Here is a 22,975-nt window from a genome sequence, read left to right as displayed (position 1 = left end):
TGAAGTGCCTAGGGATGTCCGGAAGTTCATTTGCTTTTTTATTATGTCTGGAGCATTTGATTGAGATCTGGATCCATCCGGCAACATGAAGGGATTTCACAGACATAATAAGAAGCCGAAGAAGCCAGACAGAAGCACAGGCTCTGCATGATTCTATGACAGAACAGGCAGCAATCTCGATGCGGGAGACTCAGAATAGGGGCTTCTTAGTCTTTGCAGAGCTGGGAGCTGAGACACTTAGGGCTCCTGGGGAGTTTTCTGCGATTAGAGACCATTTACTTCTTCACCTAACAGCTTTTACAGGAGTAGTGCATGTGAACAGGCAGATGCACATACATGCACTTTCATTGCTTCGGGGAGACTTTTTCCTTGAGAGATCTTGAAAAATCAAAACCTTTCTTAACTCGGCCTAGGGATGAGGTGGGAAGGATGGTCTCCATTGTCTCCTAATAGGGCCATTGACCCTTGCCACCATCAAGAAGAACTTCAACCCAAGAACAGAGTTGAAAGAATTTTGCTGAGGACCTCCAGCTAGATTATTTTTTCCCACTTAAAATTGTACTTCTATCAATTCTCCTTTGATTTAATCAAGTGTTATTGGTTGACTTATTTGTTGCTTTGGGGCCATGAGCCATTTTTTTTAATAGTCTACTGAGCTCTGCAGACTAATCAGTTTGGTCCTGGATGTTTTCTGAGTAACCAGATCATCTCCTGAGATGGATTCTTATTGTGCTCTGACCCCGACCCACAGCCTGTCCCTTCGATCTTTGTTCTTCCCCTTTGACCTCTGCAGTTCAGGGGCACAGCTTTCTTTGGCTGTGTCCTGCCCTTTAGAATGATGCCAGTCTTTGTGCCCTTTCCATGAACACATTTTGAGGAAAACTCTGCGTACCTGATTTCAGGGGGCGATTTGCACTATCACCTTTCCCAGCACGGGGTGTTTTCAGAGAAGGAGATGAAGTTCTATGCCACCGAGATCATCCTAGGGCTGGAGCACATGCACAATCGCTTTGTCGTTTACCGGGATTTGAAGGTGAGTCCAGGCTGGGAGGGTATTGGGGATGAGCTTCTGGGGAACCCCTTCTTTCTGAGAGCACCTTGTCATTTCATTCCCCTCAAAGCTGGGGTGAAGTCACCCCTTCGTGTAACACCAGTCTCTTCCCAGCTCTGTTTTGAGCATCCTGGTTCCCAGGTCTGTCTGTCTCTTTCTCTCTCTTCCTTTCTCTCTTTTTCTCCCTCTTTTCCTCTCTTCTCTTTCTCTCTCCCTCTTTCCTTCTCTTCATCTTTTCCTCTCTCTTCATTTTTTCCTACCTCTCTCCTATGTTCTCTCTTTACTCTTTCTTCCTTTCTCCCTCTCTCCTTCTCTTCATCTTTTCCTCTCTCCCTCCTGCCAGGCTTCCATTCTTTGGTTCTTGATATTGTCTGTTCTAGAGTTGGCTTTGACTCAGTGAACGTTCACTAAGTTCACTGCTTTTCTCTTGGCTCTGGGTTAAAACTGAAGGTGTCCAGGGCCTAGAGAGATAACACAGCAGATAAGGTGCTTGCCTCGCGTGCTGCAGACCCAGGTTCGATTCCCAGCTCCAGATATGAGCCCCTCCAGGAGTGAACCCTGAGCACAGAGACAGCCCTGATCTTAGGGGCCTCATATCAAATGAATCAAAGGGGACGGAAACCAGAGGAGCAAAAAGAGACCTTCTGTCTCTGGGGGCTTAGACCTGGTCAGAGCCAGGACTTAGCATGATTGAGTCCTGCCACCCCAGAAGGGACACCCAGCTGAGCAGATGGGTGTGACACTTGCTTTGTGTACTTTTGAAACTGTTGAACAATCACAAATACCTGAGCTACATAGTATTGGACTGAAGGTGTCTGGGCTTCTGTTTTGTCCTCTTTAAAAATGCCCCGAGTTGGGCCAGAGAGATAGTAGAGTTTTGCCTTGCACACAACGGACATGGATTCCATGTCCAGCATCCCATATGGTGCCCTGAACCTGCCAGTAATAATTTCTGACCACAGAACCAGAAGTAACTCTAAGCACTACCGGATATGGCCAAAAAACAATCAAAAAAAAGATCACTTGTCTGGCGGTAGCACAGCAGTAGCTACCCACTGGGTTTGAGTCCTGGCATAGTATAGTCCCTGATCACCACTGACTGGGTTATTATGGTTCTGGAGGCTCCCAGTGCCACAGGAGTGACTAATTTCTCTAGTACCACAGGGCCTGAGCTGCACCACGTCCTCAGTGAACCTTGGCATTGAGCTGCTAGTCTAGTTGGCCAAGAATCAACAGTGATACCCCCAGGCCTTCTGCCCATGGCTAGTGAGAACCAACATCTCCCTGGGCATGACTCTGAGAGATTGTATAGGGACTAAAACACTTGCTTTGCATATGACCAACCCCAGTTCAATCTTTGGCACTGCATGGTTGCCCAAGCTCTGTCAGGGATTACTCCTGAGGACAGGGTCAGGAATAGCTCCTGAGCATCATCTCATCATCTGGTATGGTCTAATTCCACCACTCAGCTCTCCTCCCCTCATCTCTACTGCCTCACTCTGGAATTATGCAAGTACCTAAGTTTAATGGGCTTCTCTAAGAGCAGAGTGGATGAATTCACTTTTTAAGGTCCCCTTCTGAGAATTTCAAAAATATGGTTTGATGTGGGTGCATTTTGGGGAAACAATATATTTTAAAGTTTTCTTTGAGATTAAAGAATTATTTCACCTTTATATATCTACACTGTGAACTTTTAACATTGTACTAATGATCTAAACTATAATAAATAAAAATAATAATTTTTTGGGCCCGGAGAGATAGCACAGCAGTGTTTGCCTTGCAGGCAGCCGATCCAGGACCTAAGGTGGTTGGTTCGAATCCCGGCATCCCATATGGTCCCCTGTGCCTGCCAGGAGCTATTTCTGAGCAGACAGCCAGGAGTAACCCCTGAGCACTGCCGGGTGTGGCCCAAAAACCCCCCCCCAAAAATTTTTTTTTTAAAAATACTTATTCCCTTAGATTTTATCTGACTTTAAAAAGGAAAAATGGGGGACAGAGTAATAATATAACAGGTAGGATGCTTGCCTTGCACACAGCCAACCATGGTTTGATCCCTGGAACCCCCGAGCCCACCAAAAGTGATTCTTGAGTGCAGAGCCACGAGTAATCCCTGAAACCTGCGAGGTGGGGCCACTCCCCAAAATAAAAGGGCAGTGGGAATGTATTTTTGTAGAACTAGAAATAACTACACAAAGAAAAAAGAAAATAAAAAAAGAAATAACTACACAGCAGTTGCCACTTTCTTTTTTTATTTCTTCATCTGAGTATTACAGAATTAAAAACAATACAATACAAAACATGCTGACTGTCCGTGAATTGCTGTTGTCATATATTTTTATTTAAAGAGACAACTAGTTTCTGATCATCTTTATGACACATTTTTGTTTTCTAAGCTATTTAGTAGGCAGTGACATCACTTAATTCCTATTCAAACTTAATTCTAGTCACTCATGATTATTCATGCTTCAATTTTATGCCATGGTTTTTATTTTGATCACAACAATTTTATTTTCTCTAGCAGAAAAAAATATTAAGACGACTTTAATTCAGTGTATATTAGGGAGAGAAGCTTTCTTTTCCATGACTGTGATCTTTCAATCTAATCTTAATGGACCCATTTCATCTGAGTTGCGGTTACAATCCTATGTGATCGTTTAGTGGGGCCCCATTCTGATGGCAAACTAACTAACAGCAGTGACAGTGATGGGGGTCAGTGTGGTACTGTGGACTATTGTGATTCCTGCTGCAGAATTCCTTTCAGCTCTTTCTTTTGGGGACCTTATTCTCCTGTGGTTCCCATAAACTCAGAGGTCCATGGCTTCACTCTGATTGTTAAGAGCCTGCTGTTCTGGCTGCATCACACATGGTGCAGCAAAGGAAAGAAAAGCTTTTGCTGATAAATGGTGCTCGGAGCCCTCCCTGGCTAGAGTTACCTGTCTGGCTTCATAAGAAGAATCTGTCTCTCCTGTCATTGCCACTTTGCATGCAAATGATTGCTCTCATCCTCCTCCCATGCTTTACTGTCATCACATAAACTAGACTTCTTGCTTATGCACAGGCCTGGCAAAGTGATCAGATATCAAAGGCCTAGAGCAGGGGTCCTCAAACTTTTTAAACAGGGGGCCAGTTCACTGTCCCTCAGACCATTGGAGGGTCTGACCATAGTAAAAACAAAACTTATGAACGAATTCTTATGCACACTGCCTATATCTTATTTTGCAATGAAGAAACAAAACAGATATAAATACAATATGTGGCCCGCAGGCCATAGTTTGAGGACCACTGGTAGAATTTTGTTGTTTGTTTGTTTGTTTGGGGGCCACACCTAGCTACCACCAGGGCTTATTTCTGGCTCTGCACTCAAGGATCACTCCTGGTAGGCTTGGAGGACTATATGGGGTTTGAGCTGTATTGGTTGCTTGCAAGGCAAGTGCCTTACCCATTGCACTATCTCTTTGGCCCTAAAATGCATGCAGTTTTAGAAGATGTCAAAGCATGATATTAGGCCAACTTTGAGGTGACCTTCTCTTTTGTTCTAGCCTGCAAATATCCTCTTGGATGAACACGGACACGTGAGGATATCAGATCTAGGTCTGGCATGTGATTTTTCGAAGAAGAAACCTCACGCGAGCGTGTGAGTAATGCATAGACTCCTCACTGTGGTTGTTGAATGTGACTCAAGTGTGGCTTGATCCCTGGCCTAGGCGTGTGTATTGGGGCTGGGGCATGGTGGTTTGCATTATGTATTTATTCCAGGTTGTGGGTGAGGAAGTCAGAGGGGTCCAGTTTCTTCTTGTGTTTTTGGAGATCTGTCTGGACCTTAGTGGTCCTGAAGTACTAGGGCCCTGATATCTGGAGTAGAGATAAGGTCCTTAGATAATGGACCTAGATTTGTGGGTTCACCTGCTGGATCCTCAGTCTCTTCATCTATAGAAACAAAGGCAAAAAAAACTCCCTTGTGGATATTGTCAGGACAAATGAGAGTGCAAAGCTCATTAGGCTGGGCCCTCGTCCCCCCACTGTTTTTTCTTTTTTTCTAAAATGGCTTTTTCCTGACCTCTAAGAGACATTAGGAATTTTCTTTCGATTAAAAAATGGATAATCAAGGGGCCGGAGAGATAGCACAGTGGCAGGTTGTTTGCCTTGCATGCAGCCAACCCAGGACGGAAGGTGGTTCAAATCCTGGCATCCCATATGGTCTCCTGAGTCCTGCCAGGAGCGATTTCTGGGTCAAAACACCACCGGTGTGACCCAAAACAAACAAGCAAACAAATAAAAAAAGGAAAATTCACTGGCAATTCAGTTGGTTGGTCAGATTTTGTGGTTTTGTTTGTTTGGGAGTTACATCAAATGGTTCTCAGGGGTGATTCCTGGTTCTGCATTCAGGGATCACTTTGGGGACCATCTGGAATGTCAAGGATCAAACTCTTCACTGGGTTGGATGCATGCAAGCAAGGCAAGTGCCTTTTCTGATATACTGTCACTCTATCCTGGATTATGTGGGGTCTGAGTACTACATCTGTCCTCAAAATGTTCCACTCTGGAGCACTGAGGTGGGCCACTGCCAGCTGGTCTAATTGTGATGGGATGGTTTACAGCACGACCCCACCCCTGAACCCCTCCACCTTCCTCTCGGCTTCTCTGGGCTCCATCTATCTGGGTGGCAGGTAGGGACCCCAGTGCCATGTGTGAAACCCCAACCATTTTTTTTTCTTGCTTCACTGTTTTGTTTTATTTATTTTCTAAATGTATTGTTCACAGCATCCGCCAAGTTTTTTAAAAGTACATCTTATTGTGTGTCTTGAGCTGTTCTCCCTACTGGGAGAAAGTCCCAGTGCCTTCCTGAATTTGTGCAGGCAGAAAACAATGCTCAGACCCTTCTCAGTGTGGGATGGAAAATCAAGTGGTTCTTTGCCATGGTGCTTGATGAGGGGCTGGCAAAGCTCTGATCAAACATTAATCGAGACCCGCACTGTCTCTGCAAACACACCCCCTCCTTCTGCAAACAATGAGATATGGCGATAAAAGCATCAGCATTGTACGGGTACTTTTCAGTTATTATTAGGCCAGAACCTGTACTTGTATAAGCTTCGCCTAGGGAGTTCATCAGGCATTTTTAAGAGTCATTTGAATTTTTAATGCCACAGCTATTTGGTATGCTAATTTCTTCAATTTAGTATGGCCACAGCTGAATATGAATCCAAGAGCTCATAAGAGTTAATCTTCCATAGAAATTAACTTGAAGATAGGCGGTTATTTATTTCCCTGTAGTGCCTACTTCTTCTGCCTGTGACTTGCATGGCAGCTCAGAGAGGTGTGAGGCCTTGGCCAGTTCTGGAAGATGCCTGATTTGAACAGATCCTAGAAAGAGGCAGGATTGGAAATGGTTGAGTTCCATGCTCCAAGGACATAGTCCAGTACCTAAGTATGTATAAATGGAGAAATGACTGCATGCATCAGACACAGGTTCTGTCCTTGGTACTACATGGTCCACCAAGCATAACCAGCAGTAGCCCCCAACAACACTGGGCAGGGCCCCAAACAGTAAACGTAAAGCAAAATAAAATGATTTTTGAAAGAAAGATAAATATACAATGAGTAGTTTGTGTTTAAAGGCAAGGCAGACTGAGGGGGAGGTACTGCTGTGGCAGTGGCCTTGGAATCAACAGATCTGGGTTTGAATTCTCCTTCTGGTTGTGTGGTCTCATGTCCCTCCTCTAAGAAATGGAGAGAATAAGGACACTTATTTTTAATGGCAAAATAGTGTGCAGAGTCAACAGATAAAGCTCACTAGTATTCCTCTAAGACTATCTGGGAGCCACACACCTGTGAGTTAGCTGGGACCCCCAAAAGAAGAGACTTTTAACCTTCCGGAACCCAGTACACTGACTTGCCTGGAAGTGGGCCATTACTGGATGGTGGTGCTGTGCTGGTGTTCCTGCATGTTGTGACATTGGTTACACGTTGAGCTTTCCCTGGCATGTAGAGCTGCTCTGAGCCTTTTGTGCCTCTCAGGAACCCTATAAGTTGAAGTTACTACAGTCATCTGCTTCGGGGTCCATCTGCTTCAGGCTTAGTGGTACAAGCATTTGCCTTGCTAGCATGAGGCCCTGGATTTGAATACCCCCAGCACCACAATAAATAAATAAAATAAAAAGGCTTTAAATTTTAAAAAGATGTGATATATGTGTGTGTATATATATATATATATATATATATATATATATATATATATATATATATATATATATGTATATAAAACAAAGCATTGCCTGGTGTTACCCCTTCTGCTGAGGTGACCCCGATAGTCCCTGACATTGCGAGACTAAGCAGCATCCTCAGGTGCTGTCCTGGCCCAGCCATGTAGACCACTTGGTTAAGAATTGCCCAGATGTCCCTGAATTCAAATCCACTTCTGTCTGACTCCAAAACTCATCCTCTGTATAGTATTGGGAAAATGCCAAAGACTGCGCCAAGGGCCATATATATATATATATATATATATTTTTTTTTTTTTTTTGGTAGGGCACTTGCATTGCTCTTGATTGATGCTAGTTTGACCCCCAGCATTGTATAGAGGCCCCTGGGTACCACCACCAGGAGTGATCAATCACTGAGCACAGTGTCAGGAATAAGCCCCAAGCATTGCCATCCTGGTCCAAACCCTCACACTCTGCCCTCAAGCCCCTCTCACCAAGCAAGTAAGTAGCTTTGTAGTCAAGTGAAGCTCCTGATTTGAGTTGAGGCTTAAGCTTGTATAGTTATGGAATCATGTATTATCACAAGTGATTTGACAGCTACTGGAACTGCCATGAAAAATCAAAAGGACGCTTTGGAAATGGAGCCTAATGAGAGTGACTAACTTGAGGGTCGGCTCCCCCTACCTCCGAGCTATAGCCCACATCTCCAGATCTCTCAAGGCACCAGTGCTCTTTCTGTATAAATAGAAATCACACAGCTCCATCGTCAACGGGGCAGGGACAGGAAACGCTCTGAGCTACTGTGGAGGCAGAATCTGCAAACCACAGCACAGGTGCTGGGCCACATTCTGCTCTGAGACCCTTGCCTGTCACCCCCCCCCCATCCCCTAACCTGGTATGTGAGTCCTTGTTGGCATCTTCCCATTCTAGACTGGGTTTTGGACCCTTGGCTAAGAATCCCCCCAATATCACCTTCTGAGACAGCATAGAGGGACACTTCTAGAAACATCTGCTCCCTGCCCTCCTCTCTGACCTGACAAGGTCGAGGTCCCTTGCAGGAGGGCAGGGCCTTTCCCAGCACTCAGTCCTCAGGGATAGAGCAGCCCTTTGTCGCTGTGCTGTAAATCTCACCCAAAATAGGCCTCTGGGTCAGAAAAATAGTTCTGTGGTAAGAGGCTTGCTGAGCGGGTTTGAACCCCATCTCCACATATAGTCTCCTAAATCCTCCCAGGAGTGATCCTTAGGCATAGAGCTAAGAGTGAGCCATGAGCAAGTGCCACATGTGCCCCCCCCCTCAAATAAGCCATCTGAAGGGGGCTGTGCTCTAGGCTGCTCCAGAGGGGCACAGATCCTGTTCCATACCCATTTTTTGAATCTAGCCTACCGGTGGCAGCCCCACAGGATGGAGGCGTTTTTACCAAACCATTTGTCCTCACAGAGAAGTAGTGGGAGTTGTTAAGGGTGCTTGTGACTGTTTTTGACCTTTGCAGGGACCCTTTCAGGCTGTTTTTGGAAAGTTTTTCTGGAATTGTGTGTTGCTTTGAGAATGAACAAACCATGATCAAATTTGTGTGTGTGGTGTGTGTGTGTGTGTTTGTGTGTGTGTGTAATGGGTAGAAGAATGAACTCCCAGAGGGTATCTTCACATGACTGACTTGGGCCGTTGGGAAGGCCCTACAGTTTTTGAAACTTCCCATCCATGAACCTGCCATCTCATCCCCCACTTCTTCCCTGGCCTGTTGCCAGCCACTTCAGTATGTTCAAACCCAGCTTCTCAGCACAGTGGGGCAGAGCATGAAACAGAGCCACTGCTCCTGGTGTGGGGGTGAGACTCTCTCCCTCCACCTATCCTCTCAGGAATCTTCCGAAAACCAACCTGAGCTTTCTAGCACTCTTGGATCCCCAAGTCTAATCTCCTGGATGTGGTGGCATTTTCAGAATTTTCAGATTTCTCACACAGGAGAACTTCACACTTGATCTTAGCCAAAAGGCCGAGAAGCAATCACACAGGAGAACTTACATGTGTTCATTCAGGTCTTGGCTGGCTTAGCAAAAGCTGTTTTCCACTGGGGTGTTGAGTGAAAGATGCCTGGGGTGGGGGTACATCGTGCCTGTTCCCCTGCTTCAGGTGACGTCACCTCCTGGTGGTTCCCCCAGCCTCGAGGGTGAGCCCTCCTGTGTGCCCAGCTGATATGCTGACACTGCGCTTTCTCTCCCCAGTGGCACGCATGGCTACATGGCTCCTGAGGTGCTGCAGAAGGGAACAGCGTATGACAGCAGTGCTGACTGGTTCTCCCTGGGCTGCATGCTCTTCAAGCTTCTCCGAGGGTGAGTGGGTGCTCGATGTCCTAGAGCAAGGAGTTCACACATCCCTTGGTCTCAGAATCATTTTTGTACATCTTCCCCAGGGATCTTCTAATCCCCTTCTACTCGACACTCTATGACCCTCATTGCCTTCATGGGAACAACTTCATCTTTCCTTCTACCTTTCTTAGTTGGGGGATAACGTTATTTTGGAATATAAAGAAATATATTTTGGATTAAAGAAAGTGCTAGACCTACATTGACCCCCTCCCCCTGCCACTTAAAAATTAATTCCTCATGTCACCTTTTGAGCATTTTGAAGTTTGCCAAACAGGGCAAGGCTCCGTTTTGAAAAAAAAAACAACAAAAACAGACATTTATATGTAAACGTGCTGATTTGACATTTTGCAAGAGACGCACATAATCTGAAATGGTGCTATTTTTATATTGTTCATGATTGTGTGTTGCATTTGACCCTTTGTGCTAACGTACCCGAGTTGATGAAATCGAGTGGGCAGATTATAAAAGGAAAGCCCTTGCAAAATACTTTCGTGTAGTGATCCCGATATTTCCCTGAAGTTTAAGAAACTTTGAACTAATTTCGACAGAGACTTTATGTTTTTAAAGACTGTTTTAGACTTCTCTTGAGGCCCAGAGATCCAGAAAGCCTGTACTTGGGTTTCCTAGCAAGACTCGTTCCCTCCTTTTCCTGCACACAGAGGCCTGGTGGTCAGCCACACAGTTTACATTCTCCTTGGGCTATGCCTTCCCCAGAGTCACTTACTTAATTTCAGACCTTCTGAGCTGGGGCTGGATTGGATTTCTTACCCTTCGACGGGGTTCTGAGCACCCTGCCTGCTTCTTTAGGACTCTGGTAATCTGGTTTTTCTCTGCTGATCACATTCACTTGGGGACTGAAATTGTATTAGAAAGTCAGGCCCTGTTGGTCCTCTATTGCATTAGTGCATTTGTGGAGCCTGGATGGCCTTAATTCACTCATCAGACTAGCTGACCCAATTAGAGTTTCTTCCAGAGCAGCCGAGGGAAACCGCTGTTGCAGGGGACCCTCTTTCAGCACTGGCCACCACATCCGTGCCCGGGGGCTCTGCACAAGGAGCAGAATTCACCCAGAATGTTGAGATGGTAAATGAAAAATGTTTAACTCAGCTGCTCAGTGCATTCATGGTGGGCCGTGAAAAATGAACTCAGGACTTTCGTTGTTTCTTCATTCACTTTGATCTTGTTGGTCTGTTAATAGCACACTCTGTTGTAACTGTCTGTGAGATTGGGGTGATCTGGCTCGACACTGCCCATTTTTAAAGGCTCTGACAGTCTCCTTAATTACTGACTTTGCATGACCTAGCAGGGTGATTCACAGCTGAGAAAGTGAATCCTGTCTTAGCTGGCATCACTCAAGCTTAGTGCAACGAATTGGGAGGTATTTATTCTTTTGCAAAGTCCTCGAGGATGTGCAGCTGAAATATTCTGTTCCACGTGGTTCTGTTGAAAGGAATATTGGTTTAAGGAAGAGAGAGGGGACCCTAAAGATTGGATAGGATGGCATGGGATGGGAAGGAGAAAAGAAGTAAAACTTCTCCGTGTAAGCTAGATATCATGATTGGAAGAGCAGGCACAGATGAACTGAGGATGTGGCCCAAGCACATACCTGGCAGGTGCATGGCCCAGGATTCAAGTCCTGTCCCTGCATTCTTTTTTTTTTTTTTTTGGTTTTTGGGCCACACCCGGCGGTACTCAGGGGTTACTCCTGGCTGTCTGCTCAGAAATAGCTCCTGGCAGGCACAGGGGATCATATGGGACACCGGGATTCGAACCAACCACCTTTGGTCCTGTATCAGCTGCTTGCAAGGCAAACACCGCTGTGCTATCTCTCCGGGCCCGTCCCTGCATTCTTATCTCCCCTCGGCACTGCTAAGCATGGTCCTGGTGACTCCCCCCCTCAAGCACCATCCCTGATACTCCTCCCATAAGAATAACCAAAAAGTTACCTAAAACAACAAAAAGCAGCTGGCACAGAGTTTAGGGGAGCCATAATGCTCTAGGTGGGCAGCTGTTGTGTTCCTGCTGCAGGCCATTGACATCTTTTGGAGGAAAAAGACTTTCATTTGGCACAAGCATTCAAGCTTCCTGATGGAGGTATGTCCTGCTCTCTAATGCTGTTATCCAGCCTGGTGGGAACAGATTTGAGAGGACTCCTCCAACAGCACTTATGCTTGTCATCACTCATTCAGAAGCCATATTCTTGGGGGCCAGAGAGATGGTACAGCAGGTAGGGTATTTGTTGGCTTGTAGCCAACTTGGGATTGATCCCTGACACCCCAGAATGCCCCCCAAACACCACCAGGAGTAAGCCCTGAGCACCACCAAATGGGACTCAAAATTAAAACCAAAAGACAACAACCGCAACAACAAAACAGAAACAAAAGATATTTCCTTGAAAGAATATGGCAGGGCTGGAGCAATAGCATTTGTTTGCCTTGCACGCAGCTAAGCCAGGATGGATCCATGTTCGATCCTCGGCGTCCCTTATGGTCCCCTGAGCCTTCCAGGAGCTATTTTTGAGCACAGAGCCAGGAGTAACCCCTGAGCTCTGCTGGGTGTACCCAAAATTAAAAACCAACACCAAAACAAAAACACCTCAGCAGTTGGCTGGAGGGATAGCACAGCCAGCAGTAGGGCGTTTGCCTTGCACACAGCCAATCTAAGACAGACCTGGGTTCAATCCCTGGCATTCCATATGGTCCCCTGAGCCTGCCAGGAGTGATTTCTGAGCACAGAGCCAGGAGTAACCCCTGGGCACCATAGGGTGTGGCCCCCAAAACAAAACCAAAAACAAAAGAAAAGAAATGAAAAGAATAAAGAAAGAATATGGCACTAACATCCAAGTCCAAGCAAGTATTTTGTGGCTACTCGAGTGATCTGGATTCAGTTTGATTTTATGCAGTACCTTTAATATGCCAGGGATGGTGCTTAGAGCTCTTGAGGCAGGAAGGGAAGGAGGGAGGGAGGGAGGGCCACTGTGCCTTGAGCAAGTTGACAGGTGTGGACCCAAGGGATGAGGCCATGGCAATGCTAGGGAGCAGAGGAATGAAGGGTGCCCACCTGCAGAGGAGACAGTGAATAATGAAGCAGACTTGGGAACAGTATGGGGGAGGTGATAAGCCTGACCATGTCCCCTCCTGGGGTGGGAGAGCACGGGGGTTGGGGACAGGCAGCTCCCCCATCAGTAACTTCTGATAGTGGTCAGCTGCTTGGGACAGGGGCAGGGAGCCTTGAGGGGCCGCTCCACTGAGATCGGGTCACACAAGAGACAGGCTAAAATTCATGCTCTGGCTTTGTTCTCGAGCCTGCAGAGACCAAGAGGCAAGCAAGGGAGGATCACGGGGTGGTTCTCAGTACTTCGGGGGGGTGGGGGGGGTAATAGCTGCAGGGCCAGCAGGGGTCATCAGAACCCCAAAAGGAGGAGTCAAAGGACTGCAGAGGGAGAGGACCACTCACTATTTGTGACAATTGGGAAGGAGGTGATAGTAACAGACCCTTTAGGCATTGCCAAATGCCAGCGATTTAAATTAAACTAATATTTCTGGAGGACCCTCTTCAGGGGCAGCATGCCATGATGGGGTCTGCAGGAGATGGGCTGGCATGTCTGCAATCCCTTGCTGTAGTGGGGATAACTTCTTGGAAACCGGGCAGAGAAGCATCCTTTAAGATGTGCCCCCCTTAGATGCTGGAGCCATCCTGGAGCCTAAGACACCACTGGGACTACTGTTTCTGCTTTTTCCCTTAAAGAAGGTAGATTTCCCGGCTTGGGGTTAAGGGGCGCTGAAGGATTTTTGTTCCTGATGATTAGTCAGAAAAGGTTGGAACCTCTGCTTTGAGGTTCTCACCCACTGCAACAGGCTTCCCTAGGGTACCAGGGGATTGAGAAGTCGAAACCAGAAGTGGGGGCGGTAGGAGTTGAGCCTGCCCCCCCTGTACCTGGCCCACCCACTGCACAGCCACAGTGTCTGCCCTTGTCTCTCCCAGCAGTGCCCAGTCTGGTTTGCAGCATCAGGGCAGGATCACTGCTGAAGTCCTGCTGGGAAAGGCCAGGGGTGCTGCTAAGCTGCCTGCAGTGTACAGGACTGCCCCCTGCTGGAACAAATGAGAAGCAGCACTCGGAAGGCCCAGAGTGCTGTACACCAGTTCCCTCACTGCTCTCAAGTCTGTGCAGCAGGACAGAACCGAGTTTCCCCCAGTGTTGCCTCCCCCTTTATTTTCCCTGGTCAGATACTCTTTGCACTAACCCATGTGTTTCACGGAACCCCCATAGTTTGGCTGGTCTCCGTTGAAGAATCCTATGAGGCACAGTGGGGAAAAGGGAGTTGAGGCTTGGCTTGAAAGAGATCAGCTTTCATCCCCAGCTGACAGTCCTGCACTGGCTGGCCCCTCTCCCAGGCTGGGTGTTGGGGCGCTGCTCACGCTTACACTCCAAATGACCCTGGGAGCTTTCCGTGTCCTTCTAGAATAGATAAGTTGTGTTCCTGTCAAAAGTGCAGGGAAGGATGCTGTCAAGAGACATGATCCATCTGATGGGACACTTGTCACCTTGGACTTTATTTATTTTTGTTTTTTAGGCCACATTTGATGGTGCTTTGGGGTTACTTCTGGTGCTTTGGGGTTACTTCTGGCTCTGCACTCCTGGCAGGCTCAGGGGACCATATGGGATGTTGGGATTGATCCCTGATCCATCCCGGTTGGCCTCATGCAAGGCAAACACCCTGCCACTGTGCTATCCCTTGGCCCCCACCTTGGACTTTATGATCTCCAGAGGTAGCAACTCACAGGAGAAAGGGGGTACCAAAGTGGGAAGAGCAGAGTCCGCCTCAGGTTATGGAATGAATGGACTCTGGGAGGGGACAAAGAATGTATATACATGTTTGGGGGAGCCATTGGTTAGGCTCAGAAGGCATACTTGATGGACCATAACTTCTTGGGTATGTTCTAAAATAAATTTTTTTGTGAAGTTTTTTTTTTTGTTGTTGTTTTTCGGCCACACCCAGTGACACTCGGGTTACTCCTGGCTATGCGCTCAGAAATCACTCCTGGCTTGGGGGACCATATGGGACGCCAGGGGAATGGAACTATGGTCCATCCTAGGCTAGCCACACAAGGCAGCCACCTAACTGCTTGCGTCACTGCTCCGGCCCCTGAAGTTTTTTTTTTTTTTTTAATTTCCCATGATTATAAGGTAGAATCTTTAAATTCATTATTTCATAGTGTATCTCATAGATCTCGTGTGTTTTTGGTGTGTGTGTGTTTGTATCAACCACAGTTTAGCATAGTTTGAAGATGATCAAACTTGCTGGGGTGTGGGAGATCATTTGCTCCCACTTGATCAGAAGCCACTTAAGACCCCCCCACACACACCCTCTGCTTGTGTGCCTTCTATTCTGACACCCTTCAATGCATCACATGTGATGAGAGCTTGGCTTGCGTTGATGGGCCTTTTGCTGGCTTCTCTTGCAAGCGGCTGCATTAGGGAGTAGCAGTGATGACAGGATTCATGTGGACCACGTGCCTCCTGCAGAAAGGGGCTCAGCAGTATCAGAGGGTTTTCTTGAACGTTCTCCAAAATAGAAACAGACTCTTTGGTTTTGTTCACAAAGAATAATCAAGACTTCATTGGAAACAGATGTGCATCCAGCGTTCTCACTTGCAAACCCCAACTTGCTCCAAATTGCGCGCAGAAAAGAGAGTTGCTGGGAAGCATTTCTGAAGGCTCCTTACCCATGAGATGTGCCCTTGTTGGATTTCTAGGTTTTTTTTGGGGGGGGTGGGTGGGGGGACACACTTGGTGGCACACAGGGGTTATCCCTGGTTCTGTGCTCAGAAATTGCTCCTGGCTTGGTGGACCATATGAGATGCCGGGGATCAAACCCCTAATTCGTCCTGGGTCAGCCGTGTGTAAGCAAATGCCCCACCACGGTGCTACCACTCCGGCCTCTCTCGTCAGATTTCTAAAAAGGAATCAGGAGCAGAAGTGAGTGCTGGATGTGCTCCTGGGATCCTTGGCCTGAACTCCAGACCCCTCTTGGCCTCTCTCTGGTCCCATAAAAGATTTTTTTAATGTAGCACAGAGCACTTTTGTCAGAGCACATTGTTGATTTTTTTGTTTTGTTTTGTTTTGTTTTGTTTTTATGTTTTTGGTTTTTTGGGGGGAGGCCATACCCGGTGATGCTCGATCGAGGATTGCTTCTAGCTCTGCGCTCAGAAATCGCTTCTGGCTCGGGGGGGGGGGGGGGGGGACCATATGGGATGCCAGGATTCAAACCAAGGTCCGTCCTGGATCAGTCTCATGCAAGGCAAACACCCTACCGTTGTGCTATCGCTGTGGCCTGTTTTTGTTTTTAAACCAGTATCAGGGCCTGGTCCTTTACTCACAGCATCAGACACAGGTCCCAGCAACCCAAATTGGGTACTTGGGCCTGGTGCATGAGCATCTAATCAGAAAGATTGGCCTAAACTCGGGGACATTAAATATCTTTGTGGGGTGTGGACAGCTAAGTGTCAAGCAGAAAGATGAAGGAGTTCCTAAAATTTGAGGAATTTTTATTTCTTTTCTCATGAACCATAAATCTGCTAGTATCTCTGTTTTGGCATGAAAGAGTAATACAAGTATACTTTTAAACTGTTTCTTATAAATAGATAACTATTTGTTGTTACATCCTGTCTGCTTCTTAAATGTAGTCATTTATGCTTTATTCTCTAGAAACAAGGTGAAAAGGATATTTTCAGGCAGGGGCCATAATTATAGTAGCAGGTAGAGAGATTGTCTTGCACATGGGTGACCAAGATTTAATCCCCAGAACCCTATATATTTCCCTAAACCCTGAATGCAGAGCCAGAAATAATCCCTGAGCATTGCCAGATATGGCTCCAAAAGCCTAAACAAATGCCTATTATTCATTGAAAACTATTTTGAAGATTATTACATGTTTGCTTGGCACTTCTCACTCATTCACCTTGATTTGTTTTCTTTTTTAAAAATGAAGGTTTTAAATACAGAGACATGACTTTGTGCTTCACGGCACAAAGCAAAGGAAAATGAAATTTTAGAGTGCCCTCTCTTGTACAAAATGAAAATGAAAATATTGAAGATAGAAAATGCTGCAAATAGAATAATTGCTTCAAGAGATAACTCAGTGCTGTCCTGAGCCAATTGAGCTGGGCACCAGGTGGGCAGCCATAAGCCCATCTAGCATGAGCTAGAGGGGTGTGAAACCTTCTCAGCCACGCTGGCTTGTAGAATCAGTTCCAACCCATTGTATGGGATTATTGTTAAAATATTATACACGGTTTCTTCAAATTATGCCTGGGGCCGGAGAAATAGCACAGCAGTACAGCATTTGCCTTGTACGCAGCCTACCCAGGATGGACCTGAGTTTGATCGCCAGCATCCTGTATGGTCCCCTGAACCTGCCAGGAGTGATTTCTGAGCTCAGAGCCTGGAGTAACCAACCCCTGAGTGCCACTGTATGTGGCCCCCCGAAAAAATGTCAAATTATGCCCTATGTGCCTCATAGAAGTAAAGCTGTTGGATCAGTCTTTTGTTTTTGTTTTCGTTTTCTGTTTTTTTGGATCACACCTAGCATCGCTCAGGGTTACTCCTGGCTCTATGCTCAGAAATTGCTCCTGGCAGGCTCAGGGGACCATATGGGATGCCGGAATTTGAACCACTGACCTTCTGCATACAAGGCAAATGCCCTACCTCTATGCTATCTCTCCGGCCCCCAAATTTTTTTTGTTTTTGTTTTTTGTTGGATCAGTTTTTTAATAGGCATGTGCTGCAGTAAGAAAATGCAGCCATACACATTCCTTCTTTAGTTTAGTTTAGTTTAGTTAAGTTCAGTTTATAAACCAGGTTTTCTAATTTGGTTTTCTAATCTGCATGTGTGGTTGTCTCATTGGTAAAATTTCCTTGAAAAATTAATTTCTTCAGATTTGTTTTTGTCGTTATTTTGGTTTTGGACCACACTCCATGTTCAGAGGTTACTCCTGGCAATGCTCTGGAAACCATATGGGATGCTGAAGAATAAACCCAGGTCGACTGCATACAAGGATAATGTCCTGCCTGCTATATTATTGCACTGGCCCTACTTCAGATTTTCAAAAACCTGGGAAAGAGTTAGGATAATGGTTTTGCTGGTTGATCCAGTGGACAGTCTTTTTTTAAAAGTAAGATTCATCATGGGGCTGGACAGATAGCATGGAGGTAGGACAGTGGTTCAAGTCTCAGCATCCCATATGATACCCCAAGCCTGCCAGGGGCGATTTCTGAGCGTAGAGCCAGGAGTGACCCCTGAACGCTGCCAGATGTGACCCCCTCAAAAAAATAAAGAAAGGAAAAGAAAAAAGAAAGATTCATCTTGACTAGTTTCTGTGGGTATAGAATCAGCACTTTCAGTATATACCATTGCTATGATTATGAGCACGCATGTTACCTGGGGTGAACATTCAACATTGCTGTGAAGTATGGCACCGAGCCAGTTTCACAGAGGACATATACCCTGAAGTCTTATGTGACTAGCTCACAGACAGCAAACAGCCAAGTTGCACTTGAACTCAGGGTTTTTGCATCCTTGACCCTCCACATGTAAAGCATGAGCGAGTCTCTCAGAACTGTATGCCCTGCTAGTACATGGTTCTTGGGTTATCTGCAGAGGAAAGTACTAATTGAAGTGACTGGTTTCACAGTGCCTGGGTACAGCTGTGACCTCACCAAGCACCAATGGGTACAGGCTTAGAAGCCCCGAGCCCAATGGGAGCTAATTATTTAACCATCTGACCTTCCTTGATGAATATCCCCGGAGCAATAGCTAATTGCTCAGGAAAAGTTTGGGAAGTGAAAGAAAGGTTGTATTAGGGTGGAGGAGGAAGGAGAGAAGAGGAGGGGAGGGGTGGGAAGGGAGGAAGGGAGGAGGTTTAGGTGGTTTGATCATGATTTCATAAATGGCCTTTATTTTCATGACTACCTGTTGACTCTTTTTTGTACTAAATATACTTTGAAGTAACCAAGTGGAATATATTTGTCCAGATACATTTTAGTTTCAGGGCTTCATTGACATAAAGATCTGACTCTTCAGGTGAAACCTAAGCCTTTCTTCCAAGACCTGTCATGCATGGCCACCAGTTTGTTTCTGGAAATGACCAATGTTTATGGCCTTTGTATCGCTCTCATTTTCAGAGAACCAAATAGCACACAGTATAGTATGTGCTGCTGCCTTACCCAATCCCCATGGTAAAGCGTGTTTTTATTTCTACAGTCACAGTCCTTTCAGACAACACAAAACCAAAGATAAGCATGAGATTGACCGAATGACGCTCACCGTGGTAAGGAAATGAAAAACATTTTCTTTTTTAATTCGCATTTTAACTGTCCTGCTTTGTTCCATTGTAATTAGTGGAAGAGTTTGCTTTCTTAAAATATTAATAAAAAGTGAGACATTTCTGGGGTTCTAAGAGAGAAAAGATCACAGAAAAGCAGGAGGAGACAGGAAAGGGGTCATGTAGTAAATGGAGTCACTGAGATGCTAAGAATCTCAGCTGACTGGGTGAGGGCTCTGTTTACCTGAGTGCTGTTTTGAATAATGGGTTTTCTCTTTGCCACCCAGAATGTGGAACTTCCAGACACTTTCTCACCAGAGCTGAAGTCCCTACTGGAAGGTTTGCTGCAGCGGGATGTCAGCAAGCGGCTGGGCTGCCATGGAGGCGGGTAGGTCCGAGGCCCCTAACAACAAACTTGGAACAAACCTGCTGTTTCACAAGACCCTTAAAAAAAGCCATTCCCTGACCTTAAAAAGTTCCTACTTAATTTCACAAGTGGGGTGGGGGGTAGGGTGGTGGTGGTGGTGGTGGTGGTGGTGGTGTGTGTGTGTGTGTGTGTGTGTGTGTGTGTGTGTGTGTGTGTGTTTGCTGTTTTTCTGTGTTTTGCACAAGACACACAACTGGAAGAACAAGCTGCAGAGTTATTTTTTGTTTGTTTGTTTGTTTGTTTGTTTTGGGCCACACTCTATGACCCTCAGGACTTACTCCTGGCTCGGCACTCAGGAATTACTCCTGGCAGTGTTCAAGGGACCATAGGGATCAAACTTAGTCAGCAAGTACCCATTGTACTATCACTTCAAGCCCCACAATTTGTCTAATTAGGAGCCACTTTCTTTAATAGGTGGTAGCAATGCCTGCTGACATCATCCAATCCACTCAGCTAAGTTTTAATAATGATGACATTTTGATTCAGATGACTGTAATTATACAACTATAATCATGTTTGTAATCACGGTGTTTAAATAAAGATAATTATAAAAAAATAAAAAGAAGAAAATGCATTATATAGTTGACATAGTTGATCATAATACATTTGTTTCCACATAAATGAGAAAAAAAAAAAAAAAAAAGAAACGTCTTCAATACACCAAACACATACAGCTGCCAAGTGTGGGTTGGAAGCTGAAAGAATATTCTGAAATTGAAAGTAGAGTTGGAGAATGAAAATAAATAATGAGCCATTTTCATATATTGAAGATCTGGTATTTTGAGAATAAATGATATTTATTTTCAAGTAAAAAAAAAAGAGTTTATTGTTTGGTCCTTCATTCTCCTTCTTTCCTCCTCTCACATAATCTCCCACACACATAGTGGCCACACCGTTTGTGATGATGTCATGACATCGTGATGTGATGCTCACTTTGGATTAGGCCCTTCAAAAGACCTTACACACATGGACCAGAGAGATAGTACAGCAGGTAGAGTATTTACCTTGTATGCATCTGACCCAGGTTCAATCTCCAGCACCTCGTGCACTGCCAACAGTAAGTCCTGATTGTAGAACCAGGAGTAAGTCCTGAGCACTGCAGAGTGTGACAAACAAAGAAGCCCAAAATACTGATCTGATATATTTTTTTTTAATGTTGGTTTTTGGGTCACATCGGCAGTGCTCAGGGGTTACTCCTGGCTCTATGCTCATAAATCGCTCCTGGCAGGTTCGGGTACCATATGGGATGCCGGGATTTGAACCACCATCCTTCTGCATGCAAGGCAAATGCCCTAACTCCATGCTATCTCTCAGGCCCCAGACCCGCTATTTTTGCTTCACCTTGGTGTCTTCTCAAGGGGTCTACTTAGCTGTCTCTGCCATGTTCATGAGTTATGAACAGCATCTTTTGACCCTTCCTTCCATGGTCCTTTCCCATCCACTGCCAACTTTCTTCATTGTGAACTTCGTGTGTCCCGCATGATCACACTGGCATTGTTTGCAACATTTTAGTGTTCTTTTACACAAACCAATTTCAAAGTTGCAAGAAGATGCATTTACACAGAAGGACAATGAAAATGGTCATCAAATATGGAGCCTGAGCAAGTAGCTCCACAGTGAATTGTAGTATAATTTTACCTCAGTGCTAAGCATATACCAGATATCAATTCTATATGAGACATATAGGTGAAAGCAATGTAGATATATTTCCAAAGATAATGGGACCACTGGAAGCCTTTATTTTTCTCTGGATTTTTCTTCCCTGGAGGGCTGAGTGCTCTCTCTGCTACTCTGTACCATCACACCTGGACCTCCCTATTTTGCAGACCTGAAGTCATTTAAATTTGTCTTTTCCTATCGCTTCTCGGCCTTTTGGTTAAGATCAAGTGTGGTATCTGTTCTTATCAGTTTAAATTTGTCTTTCCCTGAGTCCCAAGCCTTCTGCTTTTCTGAGTCTCCTCCCCACCCTCTTTAGGTCTCCATCATTATGTTCTCAAGTCATCCACTCCTTGAGCAGGTCTAGGATAAACTTTCTCCCATCCCCCAAATGTCTTCCACTGGATTAATATTTGGGCAGGAAGCAGAATTCAAACTTGTGGCCATTCCCTTCAGAATTCTGAAGCTGTATTGTCTTGTGCACAGGAGTGGTGGATGTTGGTCTGGAAATTCATTTGTTACTCATTCCATCAGCTGCTCAAGGGTACCCCTGACTTGGAAGGGTTTGGAGAATAGTTTTAATTTTATTTATTTGACTTTACCTCTCTTCCATGTCCTTGGTTGACTCTTAGAGACTGGATGTGAAGGCAGAAAAGAGAGTATTTTCATGTGCTGTGAGAGTGTCAAGTTTTTAGTGGGCCCAGAATCTGAGTTTGGCCCCTTTTGTTGATAAAATGAAAGAATTCGATATGTATTCCTTTCCTCATCTTTTTCATGACCTGCAGACATTGGCTCTGTAGAGCTCCTTCACATGGAGATCAGTAACTCACACTGCAAAAAAAAAAAAAAGTCTTTCATAAATAACTATCTATAAATGAATCTGTGAAAACTCCTCTTAAATTGGAATAAACATCGCAAATAGTACTCCTCAGTGCTTCAGGCACTATTTCCTTTTTTTTTTAATTGAATTTCCATAAGTTCTTGATGGTTGGGTTTCAGTCATAGAATGTTCCAAAACCCATCTCTTCACCAATGTGCATTTCCCATCACCAATGTCCCATTTCCCTCTACCATCCCACTTCATCCCCAGTCTAGTTCTATGGCAGATTCTCTGTCTGTCTGTCCTTTTTTCCTTTTAGCACCATGGTGTCAGGCACTATTTCTAAACAGCACAGGGCTCCCAGTGATGCTTTACTTGTCTTCTTAGAAAAAAAAAAGAGGAAATAGTTGTTCCTTTGTGTACATAATTTTTTTTTTTGGTTTTTGGATCCCACCTGACAGCGTTCAGGGGTTACTCCTGGCTCTATGTTCAGAAATCGCTCCTGGCAGGCTCAGGGGACCATATGGGAAGCCGGGATTCAAACCACCGTCCTTCTGCAGATGCCCTACGTCCATGCTATCTCTCCAGCCCCATGTGTACATAATTTTTGATGTCAGGGATCAGCTGAGGAAATTTTACAAATTATTCCCAAATGCAGCTCTTGCACAGACCTGACTCTCTCTTTCTCTCTCCTTCTCTCTCCCTCCCTCCATTCCTCTTTCTCCCTCTCTCACACAGAGCACAGGAAGTGAAAGAGCACAGCTTCTTCAAAGGTGTTGACTGGCAGCATGTCTACTTGCAGAAGGTACATCTTGGGGGCCCCAAAGGGTACCACAGCTTGGGCCTCTGCCTCTACCCCCACCCCACTGCTGACTTCCTGATTTTTTTCTGGAGGTCCCCACCCCAGTCTCTTTCCCCTGTAAACTAAATAATGGTGAAATGAGAGTGGCACCCAATACTTCATTTTTTTGGGGTTTGTTTTGGGGCCACATCTGGTAGCACTCAGGGGCTAACCCTGGCTCGGTGCTCAGGAATCACTCCTGGCAAACTCAGGGGACCATATGGAATGTTGAGGATTGAACCTGGGTCTGCCACATGCAAGACAAATGCCCTACCCATTGTGCTATTGCTCC

The 22,975-nt window shown here is 45.5% G+C and overlaps 1 protein-coding gene and 1 pseudogene across 3 annotated transcripts in view; both read left to right on the top strand.

The window, feature by feature from the left end:
- Positions 1–22,975, top strand: part of GRK3 (G protein-coupled receptor kinase 3) — a 157,738-nt gene that overhangs the window by 123,661 nt on the left and 11,102 nt on the right. For all 3 annotated transcript variants that reach the window (XM_049788790.1, XM_049788789.1, XM_049788791.1), the window contains 6 exons: positions 903–1,033; positions 4,591–4,685; positions 9,472–9,579; positions 18,879–18,945; positions 19,227–19,327; positions 22,581–22,647. In XM_049788790.1, coding sequence (XP_049644747.1) covers positions 903–1,033; positions 4,591–4,685; positions 9,472–9,579; positions 18,879–18,945; positions 19,227–19,327; positions 22,581–22,647 — 569 coding nt within the window. The remainder of the gene's footprint in view (positions 1–902; positions 1,034–4,590; positions 4,686–9,471; positions 9,580–18,878; positions 18,946–19,226; positions 19,328–22,580; positions 22,648–22,975) is intronic.
- Positions 21,223–21,337, top strand: LOC126031495 (uncharacterized; annotated as a pseudogene).

The sequence above is a fragment of the Suncus etruscus genome, chromosome 15, assembly GCF_024139225.1.
Source record: "Suncus etruscus isolate mSunEtr1 chromosome 15, mSunEtr1.pri.cur, whole genome shotgun sequence".
Classification (NCBI taxonomy): domain Eukaryota; kingdom Metazoa; phylum Chordata; class Mammalia; order Eulipotyphla; family Soricidae; genus Suncus; species Suncus etruscus.
Note: the sequence above shows the minus strand (reverse complement) of the source record. Positions and strands in the feature narration are given on the sequence as shown.